An 18429-nucleotide genomic window follows, 5' to 3' on the forward strand; every position below is an offset into this window, starting at 1 on the left:
TTAAAATAAACTTGTGATCGACATAAGACGCAGCCGATTAATGAGTCTTGTCGCTTTGCTCATTCGATTCGTATCCGGTAAGACTAAGATGGAATTTCATCGGCAGTCTTGGTACATTAATTAGCGAACCAATTTAAAATTAAATAATTTTTTATGTTTTGTTTTCTTTTAATTAATAACTTGAGTCTTACAAAACACCAAACGTTACTCAGAGGGTTGTAACGATGTGCGGTTTGGCAGTGGTTGATGCTATTTCTGATAGTCTAACATCGATGGGTATGCGATCGTCGTATAAAGTTGGTGCTTGTAAAATAATACCAGCAGTGCCTACAACAACCGCCAGTGTAAATATCCATAAGAATAATCTGTCTAAAACCATTGCTACGTATTTCCAATCTTCTTTTACCTGTTTAAAAATAAATTAATAAATTTATTTTATAAATAGTATATTGTGTGACGAGGGATGAAACAAAACGATTTCAGATAAGGATGAAGTCGGCTGACATCACCCGCAGTCGAAATCGTTTTTCATCCTGAGTTACACACTAGATTTTTCATGATTACCTGCATTGGAACTCAAAGTTTAGTGTTAGCAGACAGTCAGAAACAAGTTAATTTGAGACTAAGGGTGTGATCAACTATTAGCGTAAGCGTAAGTTGTCATTTGCAATTTATAATTAAGTAGAAACTATAAATACTATTTATTATTCACAGTAATTTTCATAAAACTTAATCACAGTTAGAACTGTCATTTATGTAAATAAAATTAATGCTCTGAAATTATTATTAAACATATGACAAGTATCAGAGTTTAAATTGCGAAAGCCTTCAGTTAGCGAGCAGAAACATAATATGTTTGTTCCCAAGGGACGAAACCAGTTTGTTTCTGCCCGCTGACTGATGGCATTCGCAATTTACGCGTTTGCTGATATTCATTCGCGACATTAGACTGAAATTAGATTGTTTCGACTGGCTGCAGAGAAACTGAAACTTTAAGTTTCGATGCTGGTATAATGAAATAGTTCATTACACACTTAGGAAGGAAAGCCCTACCTTCCTCCGTGGTGTGAATACGATTTTTCACCAGATCTGCAACTGAAAGTTTAAATTTTTGCCTCTGTTTGTGTGAAGACTAACGATGCGCTAATTTTTATCATTTGTTTTCTCAGAGAAAAGAACGACTTTCTTCCCTCTAAACAGGGCGGGAATTTAAACTTTCAGCGCAAGTATGATGAAAAAATAACGAAATAAATCATACGTACTCGAGTTGAATCTTCTTCTCTTTTAGTATGATCGGCAATAAATCTTATTGCTTCGATAGCTTTATAAAGCTCTGGGCAGTGATGCCAGTTATTCAGAGTCTTGCATAAAGCATCAACGCTATCTTCAGTAGGAAGCTGCGGCGGTGGTGGTATACTTGCTGGTGAACCGTGTATTTGACATCCGCTGCCCAGATTAACAGCCTCCAGTTCTCTGTATTTAAATTAAAATTCATGACTGAGTATGAGTAGTGGTCTAATAAATGTCATTTTAAAAGTACTTGTTCTTTAATAATTCACGTACCGCGGATTTAATTCATCTCGCGAGTCGACACTTGGAAACAGCATAGGCGGCTCTACGAACTCCGCTCCTGGATCCTCCGCAAAAAGTGTCGGGTCACGTACTTCTAGACCATTGCACGTTCTGACCATCACACGTTGACGATCGTAACTTCGCCGATCTATTTGGTATTGCGGTCTTAAATCATACCTTTGAACATATGAATTCAACAAGTTTTTTTTTTATTTCTTATTTTAATAATTTAAAAAATTATCTAAATATATTATCGTCATTATTATAATTAATTGTAAATACTTTACCTGCGCATTACCAGTAATCGAGGCAATACATGAATAAAAACTCGTCTGACCCACGGCGCCATGACGTGAGTTTGCGGTGATCGGAAATGAACATTTAATACTACGACCGTTACACATATACTAGAATAAATAAATTTAGTTAATTAACTAATTAATTATTTATTTTATTTTATTAATTATTTGCGTTACCTAAAAGTATCGAGGATCATCGTAAATAATACGAATTTACCGAGTAGTGGAACGACCAGCGAAGTAGGCGGAATAATTTCAGCTAGCAGGAGGAAAAACACAGTCAGTGACAGGAGAATAGATATAGAAAGACTGACCTGGAATAATTAAAATTTAAATATTTAAAAGTTTATTTCATTTATTATTATTATCAGTAATTTTTTAAATAATTTGCTGGTAAGGGAAAAACACATTTTCAATATTCGCGATATTGTTGTGTCTTGAAAAAATATTTTTTTAGGTGATTTAACCCGTCAGTACTTCCGTTGTGTGCATTTTGCTCACAGGACACTTCAAATCATAAGATATCGCTGTAGTGCAAGCGAGACACTAAAAAAACATGGGAGTTCTGAAGGGTTAGGGCAGGAGGGGGCAAAGTGGGCCCCTTAAAATTTTCAAAACTTCAAAAAATATGGGGGCAAAGTGGGCCCCTCAAAATTTTCTATACGCCAATAAGTTCGGACGGATAATAAGCTTATCGAAATTTCTTATATAATGAGGGCTAAAATAGACTACACGGAGAGAAATTTATGGTAACCGTTCCTAGTACATTCATGAAATATCATCCCATACTGTTATGGTAATGATTACTTGGAATTATGGGATATAGGCCCATACTTTCTGGAAAAAGTTCCCATTAGTATGGGAACAATTCCCATCATTATAGTAACAGTTCCCATATCGTATGTGGAAGAATTATGGTAATAATTACTATAATATTATGGTAATCGTTCCCATTATACTATGGTAAACGTTAGTAAAATACTATGGTAATAGTTACCATAATGTTATGGTAATGGTTCCTATAATATTATACGGAGAGAAATGTCAAGTAAATATGCCTATGCAGCATAGTAATAATTACATTACTCTATAGTTGGTATAAGCAGTCACATAAGAGCGGCGTGACACAAACTATAGAGTAATTTAATTATTACTATGCTGCATAGGCATATTTACTTGAAATTTCTCTCTGTGTATGGTAATAGTTACCATAATATTATGGTAACGATTACTATAATATTATAATAATGATAACTATAATACATATATATGGGTGCCATTCCTATAATCAACATTTCAACAAAACCAGTTACCATGCATTATGGGAACCACTCCCATAATTTATTGTAATTGTTACCATAAATTTCTCTCCGTGTACCAAAACTGTTCATTAAATATAATTTATTAAAAAAGTTAAAGATAATAAAATTACGTTTTAAAGTTATATCGCAGCAGACTATTAAAATAACTTTTATAGTATTAAGATACAATTGTTTTATAGTTATTTGCAAATATCACACGTGTAAAGAATAAAAAATATCAAGTCCGAAATTTTTTGGAGGGCCCACTTTGCCCCTAATTTTCGATTTTTCAATTTTAATGGACGCAGCATAATGAAGTGAAAATAAGTATAAAAGGTCTAAAAAGAAGTAAACGCGTAAAAAAAATTAATGATATTATAATTATTTTCCTTAAGGGGTCCACTCTGCCCCCTTCTCCCCTAATATTTTAGAAGACCAAATTTCCCCTTTTTTTTTTTACTATCAAAGTCTTTAGCTGAATATTCGATCACCCTGAAACAACTCGAGCCTGGAATAACTCCATTGTTCTGGATACTATGAATATTATAATAAATATATAGTACAAAGTGAAGCTGTGGAAATAATAATGGTCAGGCTTTTACGAGTTAACAAGACTTAAAGTGTGGCGATGCCGTTGAACTCAGGACCGAGAACAAGGCGGATTGAACGATGACAATGAGAAAGGATAATATTGGAGTTAAACAACCTCCCGAGTGGAAATTGAATGAATAATTTTGTGAATTTTATAATAGGACGGATGGTAGATGGGAGTTCATATGTATATAATATATACTATATATATATGCTAACCTTTTCTCCGCTGTCGCTCGGTAGATAGAACACCAATACTGTTAAAAAGGATATTCCCATGCACGGTATTATCAAATTAACTGTGTAGAACAATGTTTTTCTTCTCATTGTTATGTTGAAGGTGATGTCGAGGTAAGGCTCGTCGCAACACGTGTAGTACTTTTCATTTCTGCAGCAGTGAATAAAAATTTAGTTTAAATGACGTTTAATTATTTTAATAATTATTTGAGAAAAAAAGATTTAATTACCTCACAGCGGGAACTTCGAGAATGTCCCACTCGACTGAAGTATAAAATTCGGAAAGATCAACTCCAATATCAACGACATTGTTGCCATGGACTTCGTCGATGTGTCTCAAGTCAACCTGCAGTGTCACGGCAATAAAAAAGTTTAATTAATTTTAAAACTCTTTAATTACTGTACTAGTCCTGGGGATTAATTAATCTTACGACTAATTTAAAGTTGTTTTAATTTATTTTGTCGATCTCCCGTTTGATTGGAAAGTATTCGGATGCTCCATTAATAAATTAATGGTAATTGTTTAATTATTGCGGGTGAGGAATAAATTGCGGTTGATGTTAAACGCAAGGAGTAAATTAAGTGACGTACGAATCTGTTGATCGTGATACCGAAGCATGTATGATCTAGGAGCATTTAAATATTTCCCAAGTGAATTCCGACCTTGACATAACTTTGGAATTGGAATATTTTCATTATTACGTAGGAGAAGGACATTGATAAGGATAAAGATAAGGATGAGGATGGAGAGTATTGGCAAGAAGCATCAGCTTCTATCTCGTTCTGACCGATCTTGTCCAGGAATTTCTATTTCAATTGAGAGAACAACGTGTACTCGTGTACATATTCATCGACTCTTGCAATAACGATTATAATAAATTCTTTCAACAGATAGTAAAATTGCTTGGGTATTTTTGAATAAATAATCTATTAATTTAATGAAGGGATCTGTCATTTGTAGGATTAAAAATTCAATGCATAACATTAAAGCTGGCGGAAATTTATTCACGGATGGGATTGTGTTTAAAGCCGATGCATAAAATTATTTACAACTTAGACTAACAAATAAGTTATGTATAGTAATGGATGAAGAGAGATTTGAACCTGAAAGCCATCGTAAGTCCAGGAGCCAAATTTCATGACACAGGTTTGCTCATCGAAGGGGAAATACTCTACGTCGATTTCGCAGGAAGACTTGTAGATAGCAGGTGGTTTCCAATCCACTCTGCCTGTGTAATTCAACGTTGCCTTTGTGGCAAGGGTCACCTCAAAGTTACCATCAGCACTGAAATTTCATTATCACTTTAATCTAATATCGCTAATTAATTTATTTAATATTCAATTTGTTAACCAGCGTTATTATAATTATCATTATTTAATTGACGTTGAGTATTAGGTATTTAATTAACGATTAATTAATAAATATACGCACGAAACTCGAGTGGTGTTTAGTGTCAAGTTTTTGGGTGTTTAATTCAACCGAATGCGGCGATAGGATAATATCACTGATGGTGATAAAACTTTTCCGGTGTTAAATGGCGTTGAAAAAAATTCAATTTATTTTTATATTATATTTCATTGATAAAAAAAATTTATTTCAGAGAAAGTTAACTTTCCTGATTAAAAAAAATTTTTAATTAAAATTCTAAATTGTCGAAAACAATTTTTTTGTGCGGAAGAAAATAATTATCGTACCGGGAAAGAAGATTTTTTGGCGGAAAAAATTTTTACACAGCCCAGGAAATTTTTTGTATTATAAATTGAAAGCAAAAATTTTATTGAGCCAAGAAATCCTTCTTTTCTGTGTATTCTACTGTAAAAAACCGAGAGTGAATTTGGAGTAATTACGAATTTTATTTAAATCCGAATCTATTCCGTCACTCGGAGTTTTGAAGTTTTTACAAAAAATCACTCCGCGCACGGAGTAAAAAGGGAGTTTGTCTTTTCATCGGAGTGATCAAGATATTACTTCCCATTCACTCCGATTTGAAGTTTTAAAATTAAAATAAACTCCTATTCGCTTTGCATTCATTCCGAAATTTTTTAGTGTGTAAAAAAAAATTACTAAACACGCAGAGAATTTTACGGTATTTTTTGCATCAAAAATTTATAGAACAATTACTATAGTCATAGTAACATGAGGACAGTATGGAATTATTGTACAAATTACCGACACTGTAGAAATTTTTAAAATAGATCAAACAGAATTTACGAGGTGCATTGTAATTTTGACAAAGCAACAGATTAAATTTATACCAACTGCATACTAAATATTCTGATTTAACCTAATAAATTTTCCCACACAGAAAAATATATATGTGACATATATGCATCAATGTATCGGCTATATGGGACATATATGTTATTTATATATTTTTTTGTGCGGGTTACTATGCAGTTGGTATAAATTTTATCTGTTGCTTTGTCAAAATTACAATGCACCTTGTAAATTCTGTTCAATGTATTTTAAAAATTTCTACGTTATCGGTAATTTGTAAAATAATTCCATACTGTCCTCATGTTACTATGACTATAGTAATTTTTCTATAAATTTTTGATGCAAAAAATACCGTAAAATTCTCTGCGTGTAATATCGTAACCCCGCGAAATAACATCAGTCAGATGGTGTAAGTCCATTTTAGTGAACTCCGCGTCGGTGTTAAAACTGAGTATATTTTAACACTTTTTTTTTACCACGTATGTCATCAGTTGACACTATTAGTGTCAAGTTACATTAGTGGTGTAAACTTACGCAAGTAGTAAAAAGTATACTTTCACCGTCACATTACACTAGTAATGGAAACTGATGACATACAATCGCAAAATCATACTTTACCCAAGTAGTGTAAATTTCCATAAATAAAAAAATGAAGATAAAATATGATAACTCACTTGTTATACAAAACTATATCAGGTCGCCATATGTGATCGGACGGTACGTGAAGCATTTCAACCCCTCCGTACTCTTTAGGATCCCACTGTAGCTTGTAGTCATACCACGACTGCAATAAAAAGTAAAAAACTAAAAATATATAACTGTATACTGTACGCGCATTGTGATATGTCGAGGCACGTATAAAAGTGACAAAGTAAGAAATATTACGGGAGTATATCGCGCATATTCTGCCGATCTGTATATATATATCTCATTCCGGGGTACTCTCGTTTAATTTTCGGCGCAGAAGTGGGTTTTTGATAAAAAAAAATCTAATAAAAATAAGACTGTAAAATAAGTAAAAAAAAAATCGAACGAATGAAATAAAATAAAAAAACTTGATACCAGGGATATATTCTTGCATTTCCATAAGCACGTACAAGTCGTATGGTAACACGAGCTTTTATAAAACCTCCGAAGCTTTGGCCTGAAACCCAAGTACTCACGGATTTGCTTGCATTCTTCAGGAATTTATTTTGTTATTCCGAAGAACAGTGACATAAAGATAAAGATAAAATATACATATATATATATTACATATTGCATAAATAAAAAATTTATATGTTAATGAAATATTAAATAAGAATATGTGGAGGCAAGTGAAAAACGAACTTAATTAAATTAGAGTGTGCGGAGATGGATTGCGAGTTAAATGTACGGTTTACCTTTGCGCTCATTGAATAAATAATGTTAATACAACAGTAGTATATAGTTGTATTTATTGACACGAATAGCTTTTAACCATACAGATTAAATATTTGATATTTGTACTACACGTTTTGGTGGATGACTTTTGCTATCTCGCGTTGAATAAACAGACGAATTAACGTCGGTTTATTTTCATCGACATCATTAGTAAATTAATACATTAATTTAAATAACGGTACTAATAAGTAGTAAATAACAAGTAATAGTAATAAAAATAAATATATATATATATATATATGTATATTTATATATATTAGGGTAGTTCATTTGGAGCAACTATTTTTTTATTCACTCCCACTTCAAAATGTTGTTGTAAATATTTAAAACAAAAAATTCCCTGTAAGTTTCAGCTCTGAGTCGAGCTCTGAGTCGAGATTTTCTACACAGGAAAAAAAAAAATTCTCGACTGAAGGTAAATATTCTTGATTCAAGAAGATTTTTTTGGAGACCTAAATTTTCTCAGATAAAGTCGAAATCTTCTCCGACCAAGACGAATTTGTTTTAACCAAGACAAATTCTCTTGGCTCAAGAAAATCTTGACTTGCTTCCCGAAAACGTGTGTCTTCCAAAATATTTTCTTGACTCAAGATAACTTTTTTCTGTGTATGAGATTTCTATAGGATTTCTTAGACGGCGTTTTCGATTAAAATAAAGGCGTCCGTTGGATGGTTGGAGGCCTCGAGGGTATCAGAAAAGTCTTCTGGAAGAACGTTAGCACATAAAAGTGAGGGAAAAAAATTTCTTCTCTTCGAGTTCAAAAAACTCAGCCGCATTTTAAGTTATCGGGTCGCCGTTTGCGGCATTTTGTACTACGGAAACTTTTGAAGAGCAGTAAATTGCTTACAAAATGCCGCAAATGGCAACCCGATAACTTGGAATTCAGCTGAGCTAGAGAATTGAAAAAAAAAATCCGAATTTTCCTATATATTTTAAATGGAAAAACTTCAAAATCAAATGCCAAGTACTCAAAATTAAAATAAAGGGCTGAAACTTACAGGGAATTTTTTTTTCAATGTTTACAACATTTTGAAATGGGAGTGAAAAGAAAAAATAGTCGTTCCAAATGAACCACCCTAATATATATGTAAATAAAAGAGTGAAAACATCTAGTTTTATTATTTTTATCTACACATGTCATGTCATGTTTCGCATAATCTGGTGGAAAAGAACTAGGTTGCACGGTTCGGTGGATCCATTTTGTGGCTTTCGGTCGTCTACACACGTCTTGACTGGTTTTCCCTATACTCAAACCATCAGACCATTACGTTATAGTTATGTACTAAAATAACATCTGAACTGTAGTTCGTACTGCACATTTCCCAGCACTGAGCTTTTACTCACGCTGTGAGCCAGAATATAGAGGAAATAATCTCATGGGTTACTTCCACGTTAACTTGCATGTTATATTACTAGTATATCGTAAACTACATTACTTCATCTTTACATCTCCGTATGGAAGTACATATATAAATAAATATATGTAAGATGTATAATTTATTTAGCGAGTTACATGGTAGAATTTAACGTTAAGACAAGTTAAAGTGCTGAGAGGCACAAGGGTGAGCAAGAAGATCAAGTCAGGAAGTCTTTGGTAATTTATCGTTGGGTCAGAAACGTTTGGAGGCAACTCACTGGTAGTTGTAATCGTTGGTTGCACTCGTATAGCAAGTTAAAGAAGAAGAGGAAGTAGAAGTAGAAGAAAGTGGAGGAAACGATAAAATAAGTTCCACTGGGAGTTAAACGTAAATCGTATGAGGTACGAAAAGAAAATTTTAACGTTAAATTACAGTAAGGAATTCACTAGATAATAGATATGTATACTTTATATGTAATTTAAAACGGGGCTTAATTTACTGCGGAATTAAATTCTCGATTGGAGGGAAATTTAGATTTTTTTTTAGTTCCATGACAGAGAGTTTCAAGTAAAGCCTCGATTGTTTAGATAATTATGTTGCAAGATATATCTATGTACGGTCGAATGGAGCGAAAAGAGGCGCGTAATAAAAAGACATTTTCATATAAAGTATAAATATATATGTTTGTATTATAAATGCATGCATAATATATTTAAACGAAACAAAAGTGTTTGATATACCAAAGAGGTGTTAAAAGACAGCCTTTATCTCTTTTATTTATATTTGTCGTTTTTCCAGTATTACTGGTGTTAAAACTGTTATCTGTCTTTGTTCAACTCATTTAATATTATCTTTGTCTAGTCCTCTTTAGAAGAGCGGCTTTGAAGCGACGAAGAAAATTTCTCGTTCAAAAACTACTCGAGTATCTCACGCGCCCATTAAACAAAATTAAAGTCCACATATATAAAGCAAACGAGGGAAAATATCCTTTTCGCGTTTCACTCGTTTATATGCCGCGTGGTTCAAATGACGTAAATTTTTTACTTTGACTGATGTTATCATCCCAACATATTTTTACTTTAGCTTGCTAATTACCTGTTCCACCCAGAGATTTGTCGTCATTATTTGGTTTTTCAAATTCTGTAAGCAAATAAATTTTTTATGTTAATTATTACACAGTTGAAAAATTTTTGTTAACCCTGATTGAGAAACCTAATTTAAAATAATTCAAACACGATCCGAAACAATTCAAAGTTGGCAAATTTGACTATATATAGATATACACTTTAGCATGGATTGAATTATTCCAAATTAGATTTCTGAATCAGGGAAATTTAAGGAGGTTCGACCGAAACTAGTGAGTCAAAGTAGTGTTTGAATTTTTCGTTTGCTAAATTCTCCTAATAGTTATAAAAATTCATTATTTTAATTTATAGTAACATAATGAATTCATAAATTAATATTTATTACTTATTTAATTAAAGAAAGTGATGAAATTACTTGGATATTTTTGACTCATATGATTTAATGAAAAGATTTGGCAACAGCGCGTTCTAACTTCTTACACATCGATATTCAAATTAAAGCGGGAAAAATTTATTTCTAATCTCGCCTCTCTTATTAATTTATTAATATTTTTGTTTTTTCTCTCAGCTGCTTCTGTGACGTTGCCAAACCCTCAATAATATGTATCTCTGTCGATGAACGAGATTAAATAATAAAGTTTAACTTCAATTAGTTGAATAATTACAACAGTAACACTTTATTGTTAAAATCTTATCATATTCTAAAAATATTCAAGTTTATGGCATGTGGTTTTTTATTTCTTAAATTTAGGAGGTTAATAATGAAAAAAATCTAATAAGTCATGACGGAAGCTTGTCCGCCATAAGAGTCTGTGTATAAAAACTTTAAAAACGTCATTTTTAAATATTTTTTTCTAAAAAACTAGACGGTGGATCATATTCAAATTTTGAGAATACATAAATAAAGTACTTCTTTACATGTATACTAAGTTTCAAATCTTAAAGTTCAAAAATCCTTTTTACATTAGATTTAGTCGAACCTCCTTAACACAAATCACATGTCCCAAACGGTCCACTCAATTTTTTGTGTTAATTTAACACATTATACTTGTGTCAAACAATAATACAGGTTTGAAAATTATCGAGATCAGACAACACATCCAACTTTAGTTAAATTTACACTTGATGGTGTCAAATAATTGACACTAAATATTTAACTATTGAATTTTTATACACAAAAACACAAAATTTTCAACGGTGTACTGATAATTAAAATACTAATGCATAATTAAAGCCTCCAGAAATTAATTAAATCATTAATATTTTAAATTATTACAATAATTAATTAAATTTGTTTATTTATTATAATTGCCATTGATATTAATTGGCGTATTAATAATTAATAAATTTATTGATTATTATCGGTAATTACCACGTCTATGAGTTGCGAAAGCTTAAGCTTAATTTTAACAGTAAGTGCATCTGTGACGTTGACTACAGGGCGCACGAGTTTGTTGTAATTTGATAGAAGATCATCGTAGAGTCGTTTTGCGTCCGGATTTCCGGAGCATCCTGTTTTAAATAAAACATTATTTTTTAGTTTTTAATTATGCCTGAGATCGGATTGAGCAATTAGGCGCCGGGAAGTGGATGAAAAATAATTAATTCATTTTTCAGGGCGGGATCATAATTAAGGAAGAAGCGGGAATTAAAGTTGAGATATTCTATATTGAGATAAAACGAATCGTAAATCGCTCGAGTGTTGATTCCTGTGGGAATACATCCTCGTTAATCCGTAGGATATATCAGAGGGGAATTATTGACGGACAATTTTGTCACGAACGCTTGCATTGGGAGATATAATTCTAATTGGATTATATTGGACATTTGTACACGCGACGTTTTCTCGTCCACGCTTCTGTGTCGAAAAAGTTACAATGAATAAAACAGAAGCGTAAAGAAGTGGAAATTATTTTTTAACAGAATTAAAACTGACCATTTTATTGTACAATTTCATTTATTTAAAATTTACTGTCAATTCGGTAGATATGGAGAGGGGGGGGGGTTATGTCTGTCGGATATTTATCAGATCTGAGTAGAGAACTTGACTGAAACGGATATAAACCAATTAATTCCATGCACGATTCGAATCTAGCAAATTTATCCCGATAATTGAATGTACACCATCTGCTAGCCACCAACTATTTCGATCTGTTGGTTATCGGATTTCCTCATAAATTTCAATGACAAAATATGATCACTGCATCACTTTTATTATTTTTCCATTAATTTACCTCAACTTTTTAAAATTTAATTTTCTTTAAGCGGGTATTCTAGTATAGAGGCATGAATTTCAGGTAATTTTTGAAGTGCCGTAAAAAAAAGACAATCAATATTTTTAGTATACATTTTTTTATAAGTTATTTATTAATATTTCAAGAATATAGAAAAAAATGAAAAAAAAAAATAAATTTTTAAATTCAAAAAATTAGCAGCTGATGAAATAGGGGGTCTAAAAAAATTAACACGTGACCATACCTACGATTTCGCAAGTTCTACTGAACCGATTTACCTGAAATTTATTAAGAGTCTTTTTTATAGACTTCTCTATGGCTGGAACTAGGGAAAAGTTAAAAAAAAATTTTTGTACCCCTTTTTTTTGACTGTTTCGAATTTTTTTAAAATAGTAAAAATTGAAATTTGGAGATGAGGCTAGTTCCGACCATAGAGAAGTCTATAAAGAAGACTCTCAAAAAATTTCAGGTAAATCAGTCCAATAAAACTGGAGAAATCGTGGGTATGGTTACGTGCCAATTTTTTTAGACCCCCCCCCCCCACTTCATCAGCTGCTAATTTTTTGAATTAAAAATTTTTTTTAAAAATTTTTTTCTATATTCTTGAAATATTAATAAATAACTCTACACTAGAATACCCCCTTAAAACTTTTTGTTGAACCCCTGAGATTAAAAACAACTTGGAAAATGTTGAAGCCATTAATTAACCGAGTGGCTCTAACTGTTTTTATTTGGCCAAGCGAGTTTAATTGGGGTAAAAAAGTGACGAAGTGTAACTGCTGGTAAATAATGTACTGGTGACAAATATTTGCTGATAAGATTTATCACAAGTACCTGATATGAGAACCAAGACTATCCACATGATTCCCACCAGGCTCTTCATCATGTCATTGTGACGTCACGTCCGCCTCATTTCTTCTTGGCTCCTCCACAGTCTCCCTCTCCCACAGCTGCTCTGAAAGGAAAAATGTTATCATAAACAACAACAATAACGATAAAATATAAATAAATAATTGATATTATTTTGTCTGAATCTCAATTTCATGATCACCCAATAAAGTCTATTAATAAAAAGCAATATAAAATATAAAATAAAAGAATTGGGAAAAAGGGACGGTAGCAGTGGAAAAGAAAAATGCGTTCAATAATACGAAAAAGTTATATAGACTTGGTAATTTTATTGCTATCGTTTAATATCATCCCCGGGTTGTAAAGCTGGACAAGAGAGGTCCCAATCCAGCTTTCGCAGATATGACCGGGAATAGAGAGAGGTAATAAAAGAGAGAAGAGCGTAAAAATTGAGCGAGACCCTGAACAAGTGCCAATATCCATAACGAATATGGCCATTCCTGTTTTTAGCCAGTTTCTCCAATACTCTTTTCTCATCTCTATGATCTTCAAGCACATCACTCGACCTTCGATTTACCGTCAAACCCAAATTCATTCTTTATTTTTTCCTTTTATCATTTTTTTTTCTTTTACCTTTGCTTCACACTTGAAGATAAAAAGAAGCACATACATTTCTATTTCATCTCTTACATAAAAAAATATATATATGAGGACATGTACATGTACATGCACATACATATAACAGATATACCGAAGATATGTATTGTCTATTTTTTCTTTTATCTAAAAGTTCGATGCGCTGCAAACACGAGGTAGATAAAATTGGATGGTTATTCAGGATCATTATCTATAAGTAAAGTTGAGTTAAGAAAAAGTCACGAGGTCAGAGAGTTATTTTAAAAGGATCTTCGCAATAAAAATTACATATCTATAAATTTAACTAACCGCTTCCATTATTGTTCCACTTCCGACTACTTAAATGGCACAGTTGAAACCCGAGTAAATCCGAAAAAATAATAGAGATGTAAAAATTGAATACTCGTTGTCAATCGGCAAAAAAACCAATGAAACCACTTACTCGTTTCATTGTCCCAACCACTCCGCAGTCCATTTATTACACATTGTCCGCTCTTTCAATACCGCTTTAATTTATAATTTACTTTTTTTTTCGGGGTTTAATTCCATGTTTTTTTACTTTTCAATCGCATATATATCGAGCCCGTGTGGATAACGCGGCAGTTGTCAATGTCATAATTTAAAGAAATTCAATTTATCAAACTTTCACATCCGACGGACATTAATTTGATAGCCGGTCATATAATAGAAAAGCTCAACGTTCTTTGGCTCTTTATCTTATAAATTTTATCGACAGACTTTTTTTATTCCCGTTTCAGGATACAATAAAAAATGATAATAATAAAACTAAGGAAAAGGATAAAAAAATAAAATAAAATAAAAACCCCGAGAAACATTAAAGAGATAAAATAAAATGAAGGGGATGCTTTCATTATGTTCACAATAATAAAAGTAATAATAATAATAATAATATTTATTTTAAGCTCATGATTGTGATAAATTAATATCATTATATATATTCCTGATAATTTGTATGAGATTTCTGGCGGCTAATTTTTATAACAGACTAACATACATAAACGTGAACAATCTCTCGTGCTGTTACACAATATAATAGCGATCAAATGGAAGTACACATATGTTGTTTGTCACGCGAACAGATTGAATCACGCGTTCTCAACAGCCATCAAGTGTATAGTTGTACAATGTACTGATATATAGATTATATAGACATTCATATATATATATAAAAGCAGTGAAACAGCTGATTGTGTAGGTCGACAGCATTTTCTAGTATCTGTTCTCGCTCACGTCAATGTTCTTTTTTAAATTGAATTTCTCAGCTTGACGTCAATAACATGGGACATTTATTCGATAGACTAGTCTCCTCAATAGCCGGTATTTTACCCGTAAAATACGATAAAGATATTTTTCTTAAGTCATTTTAAATATTTTTCTTTAAAATATTTTTTATTTGTCGGACCCGCATGAAAATACCATATATGATAAATATATATGGAAAAATATATAATCCATATAAGTGGCCAAAAACGATATATATTTTCTTATATATAATTAAGTAAGTTTTAATATAATTAATTATATACGTAAGTTTATAAGTTAATACATGTATTATATATATTTATAATCATATATGTAAACTTATAAGTTAGCATTGATAATTATATATGTAAATTTGGAAGCTAGCACACATAGGGTAGAGGTACCGTTTTTGGCCACTTCAGTGCCAGTTTTGGACACTTAAAAAATTAAAATAAAATAATTTGTAAAATTCACTCTGACATAATCAATTTTTCAAATGAGTAAGAAGATACTTTCATCTCACTATCAAAATAGTAATTTTCTTTTATACTTTTTCATTGATTAAAATAAAGTATTAAATGGCCAAAAATGGAGCAGTGGCCACAAATGGTACTTCTACCCTATATAGATATATATATATATATATATATATTCTGAACACAATGTTTGAATCTTATAACAGAAAGAGGAAAACAGAAAAGAATAGATTTTATTTATTCTTACATATATAAGGGGGACTTATATGGTTCTATATTTCGAAAAATATACAAAAATTTATAAAGTTAAATACATGGTACATATATCGTGCCATATAATGATGAAATATATATGTATTCTTATTTGTTTCCATATATAAATAGTATATTGAAGTTATACGGAAATATATGAAATCATATAAGAGAAAACATATATAGAAATATAATAAAATCGGCCAAAATCTATATATAGTTCTATATAAGATTTCATGTATTGTCACATATATATTTATATCTGTAACATATATTTTTAATATAGGTTTACCATATATGATGTTTTCATGCGGGCATAAAAAAAAAAAAAAAATGTTCACTGGTTTAATTTGTATATTAATTTGTTTAATGGAGATTATCATAGGCAGTTTATATCACAGTGTAAGTTGTAGATTGCAGTTGAGTAAAAGTGATGGAAAAGCGTGAGATTATTCATGATTTTAATTGTGCCTGTTATGTTGCCTGAGCCATTATTAAATTCATAAATCCAGTGAGTACACGCATATATACCTCTCTTTATATAATACTGTTTTATATATGCAGATGTAGATGTTACATTGTGACTGTACACAAACTTTTGCCTGGTATTCACAACTAATGTTACTCAGTACAACGTTTCATTAGAATTTTACATTACGACTCTGGGAATATTGTTAATATATACAGTTTTGTCAGTATTCCCGTTAGCGTTAATGTTGATATTATAACTGTCCTATCAATTTATCATTCGTCAAAAGTTCCTTTCACTAAACTACAAACTTTGAGTTATTAATAATTGGATACGGTTACATTTAATTTAACGACCGCAAAAGTTATAATTATTTTACAATTTTTAATTTGACATTTCAAATTATTACGGTATCGGGTATCGGGTCAGTATTGAGCGCCCACTGAGTACCGATACGAGTGGGTTAGTATTATATATAATAGAGATTGATTTTATTCAAAGTTTCCACGGATGAATGAGTGATCAGAAAAAAAAAAAAAAAAGATTCTGAGTTTTAAAATTTATTTAATTTGGCGGCAGGTTCAAAGTTTGATCGATAATTAAATAGTCAAGTGGTAGAATAAATTGAGAATTTAGAAATAAAAATAAATATCAAGCAAATAGCCGTGAGTTTTTCGGGTAAAAGGTCAAAATATTCAGGTCTGTCAATAATAAATGCCGGTGCTTAGATCCAAACCGGTGAATCCCAGGTGGGTTTTTACCGAAAAATCTACTCAGTTTAGCATCAGGAAATTCAAGAGTCAGGTTTTCGTAATAACACAAAACTGTTTACACTCATTTTATTTATCTCGATATATTTTTTCCTATCTCCAATAAAATTCATTTATTTTTTTATTTCGCCTATCCTGTGGCTTTCACGTGGAAATGAATCCGTGACGTAAATAAATTATAAAATGGCTACTCTGGCACTAAGAGAAGAAGGCAATAGTGCAAACGACAGCTAATAAGTGAAACGTTTTAAGTTGAAGCTTCAAATAACTCGAGTTACAGAGCTTTTGTTAAAATTGGATAGTTTAACTGACATTTAACTTATTACTTCTTTTTAAAAGCTTTGATTCAAATAATTTCAATGGATTTAATACTCGTATATACTTCTACTGCTGCTATCACCACTACCGTCACTCTTTTTTTTACAATTGTAAAGGATTTCAAATTTAAATTTAAACATGCTCAACATTTAACTTTTTTTTCCTTCATAAAAGTGCCCCGAGCACTTGCAGAAATATGATTAAATAACGATTGAAAATACACTCAACGTTTAATTGTATTTTAAATAATAATAATTATCATCACAGCAATAATTGAAGTTATATATAAATATATATATTAATTTAATTAAATATTTTTAATAACGATAATGGCCAGCGGTTAATTTGAACGCAAAAATATTGAAAAAAAAAAAAAATTAAATAAAAGTTATCATGTTTATTCGTACGTTATGAATCAATCAATTTATTAATTAGACACACTCCGATGATAAAAGATTCAGTGCACGTGAAATTTAAATTTATAAAAAAAAATAAAAAAATTTTCATGCATCACTTGCGATAATTAGACACATCGCCATTAATAACCATCAGCATCACCGTATTTTAATAATTACTTTTATTTATTTTTTATAACCTTTTACTTTTTTACGAGCTTTTTAAAGTAAAAATAAACAAAAAGTGAACTATTAAAATTTGTGGCTTTTTTATGCTCCAAAGCTTTTATGTCAATTAAGAGTAAGCATTAAAGAGGAGAAAAAAAAATAAACAACATCTGAAAGATCTAAAAGGTGAATAAACTGACAATAATCAAAGAAGACGCTTATGAGACTAATAAGTGAGTAATTTTTAAAAGGAGCTATTAAGAATTTCTTTTTATTACTTTTTTTTTATCGTCAGTGAGCAAAGTGCACTGAACCAAGTGTACGGAATAATTTCAAGCAGATTGTACGACCCGTATTTTCCTGAAATATAAAATTATCGATAAACTACATAGCGATTTGAGATGTCGAATGTCGGATGCTGGTCTTTTGAGACTCGAATAAGAAACGCAATAAACAACTGATACCCGCAGCAGTAAATTTATTTATTTCTGATCTCACGAAGCTCATGAACAGAAA

General features: G+C 31.2%; 1 protein-coding gene across 3 annotated transcripts in view; it reads right to left on the minus strand.

The window, feature by feature from the left end:
• Positions 1 to 148: 148 nt before the first annotated feature.
• LOC130675794 (acetylcholine receptor subunit alpha-like) overlaps positions 149 to 18429 on the minus strand; it is a 61520-nt gene continuing 43239 nt past the window's right edge. For 2 of the 3 annotated variants that reach the window (XM_057481652.1, XM_057481654.1), the window contains exons 3-14: positions 13152 to 13272; positions 11456 to 11595; positions 10094 to 10138; positions 6893 to 7002; positions 5105 to 5285; positions 4231 to 4346; positions 3983 to 4151; positions 2049 to 2185; positions 1860 to 1979; positions 1564 to 1749; positions 1263 to 1473; positions 149 to 406 (exon numbers count right to left, since the gene is read on the minus strand). In XM_057481652.1, the coding sequence (XP_057337635.1) occupies positions 209 to 406; positions 1263 to 1473; positions 1564 to 1749; positions 1860 to 1979; positions 2049 to 2185; positions 3983 to 4151; positions 4231 to 4346; positions 5105 to 5285; positions 6893 to 7002; positions 10094 to 10138; positions 11456 to 11595; positions 13152 to 13203 (1665 nt within the window). In that variant the 5' untranslated portion in view covers positions 13204 to 13272 and the 3' untranslated portion in view covers positions 149 to 208. The remainder of the gene's footprint in view (positions 407 to 1262; positions 1474 to 1563; positions 1750 to 1859; positions 1980 to 2048; positions 2186 to 3982; positions 4152 to 4230; positions 4347 to 5104; positions 5286 to 6892; positions 7003 to 10093; positions 10139 to 11455; positions 11596 to 13151; positions 13273 to 18429) is intronic. The other variant, XM_057481653.1, reaches the window with a different exon arrangement.

This window comes from Microplitis mediator, chromosome 10 (assembly GCF_029852145.1).
Source record: "Microplitis mediator isolate UGA2020A chromosome 10, iyMicMedi2.1, whole genome shotgun sequence".
Classification (NCBI taxonomy): Eukaryota; Metazoa; Arthropoda; class Insecta; order Hymenoptera; family Braconidae; genus Microplitis; species Microplitis mediator.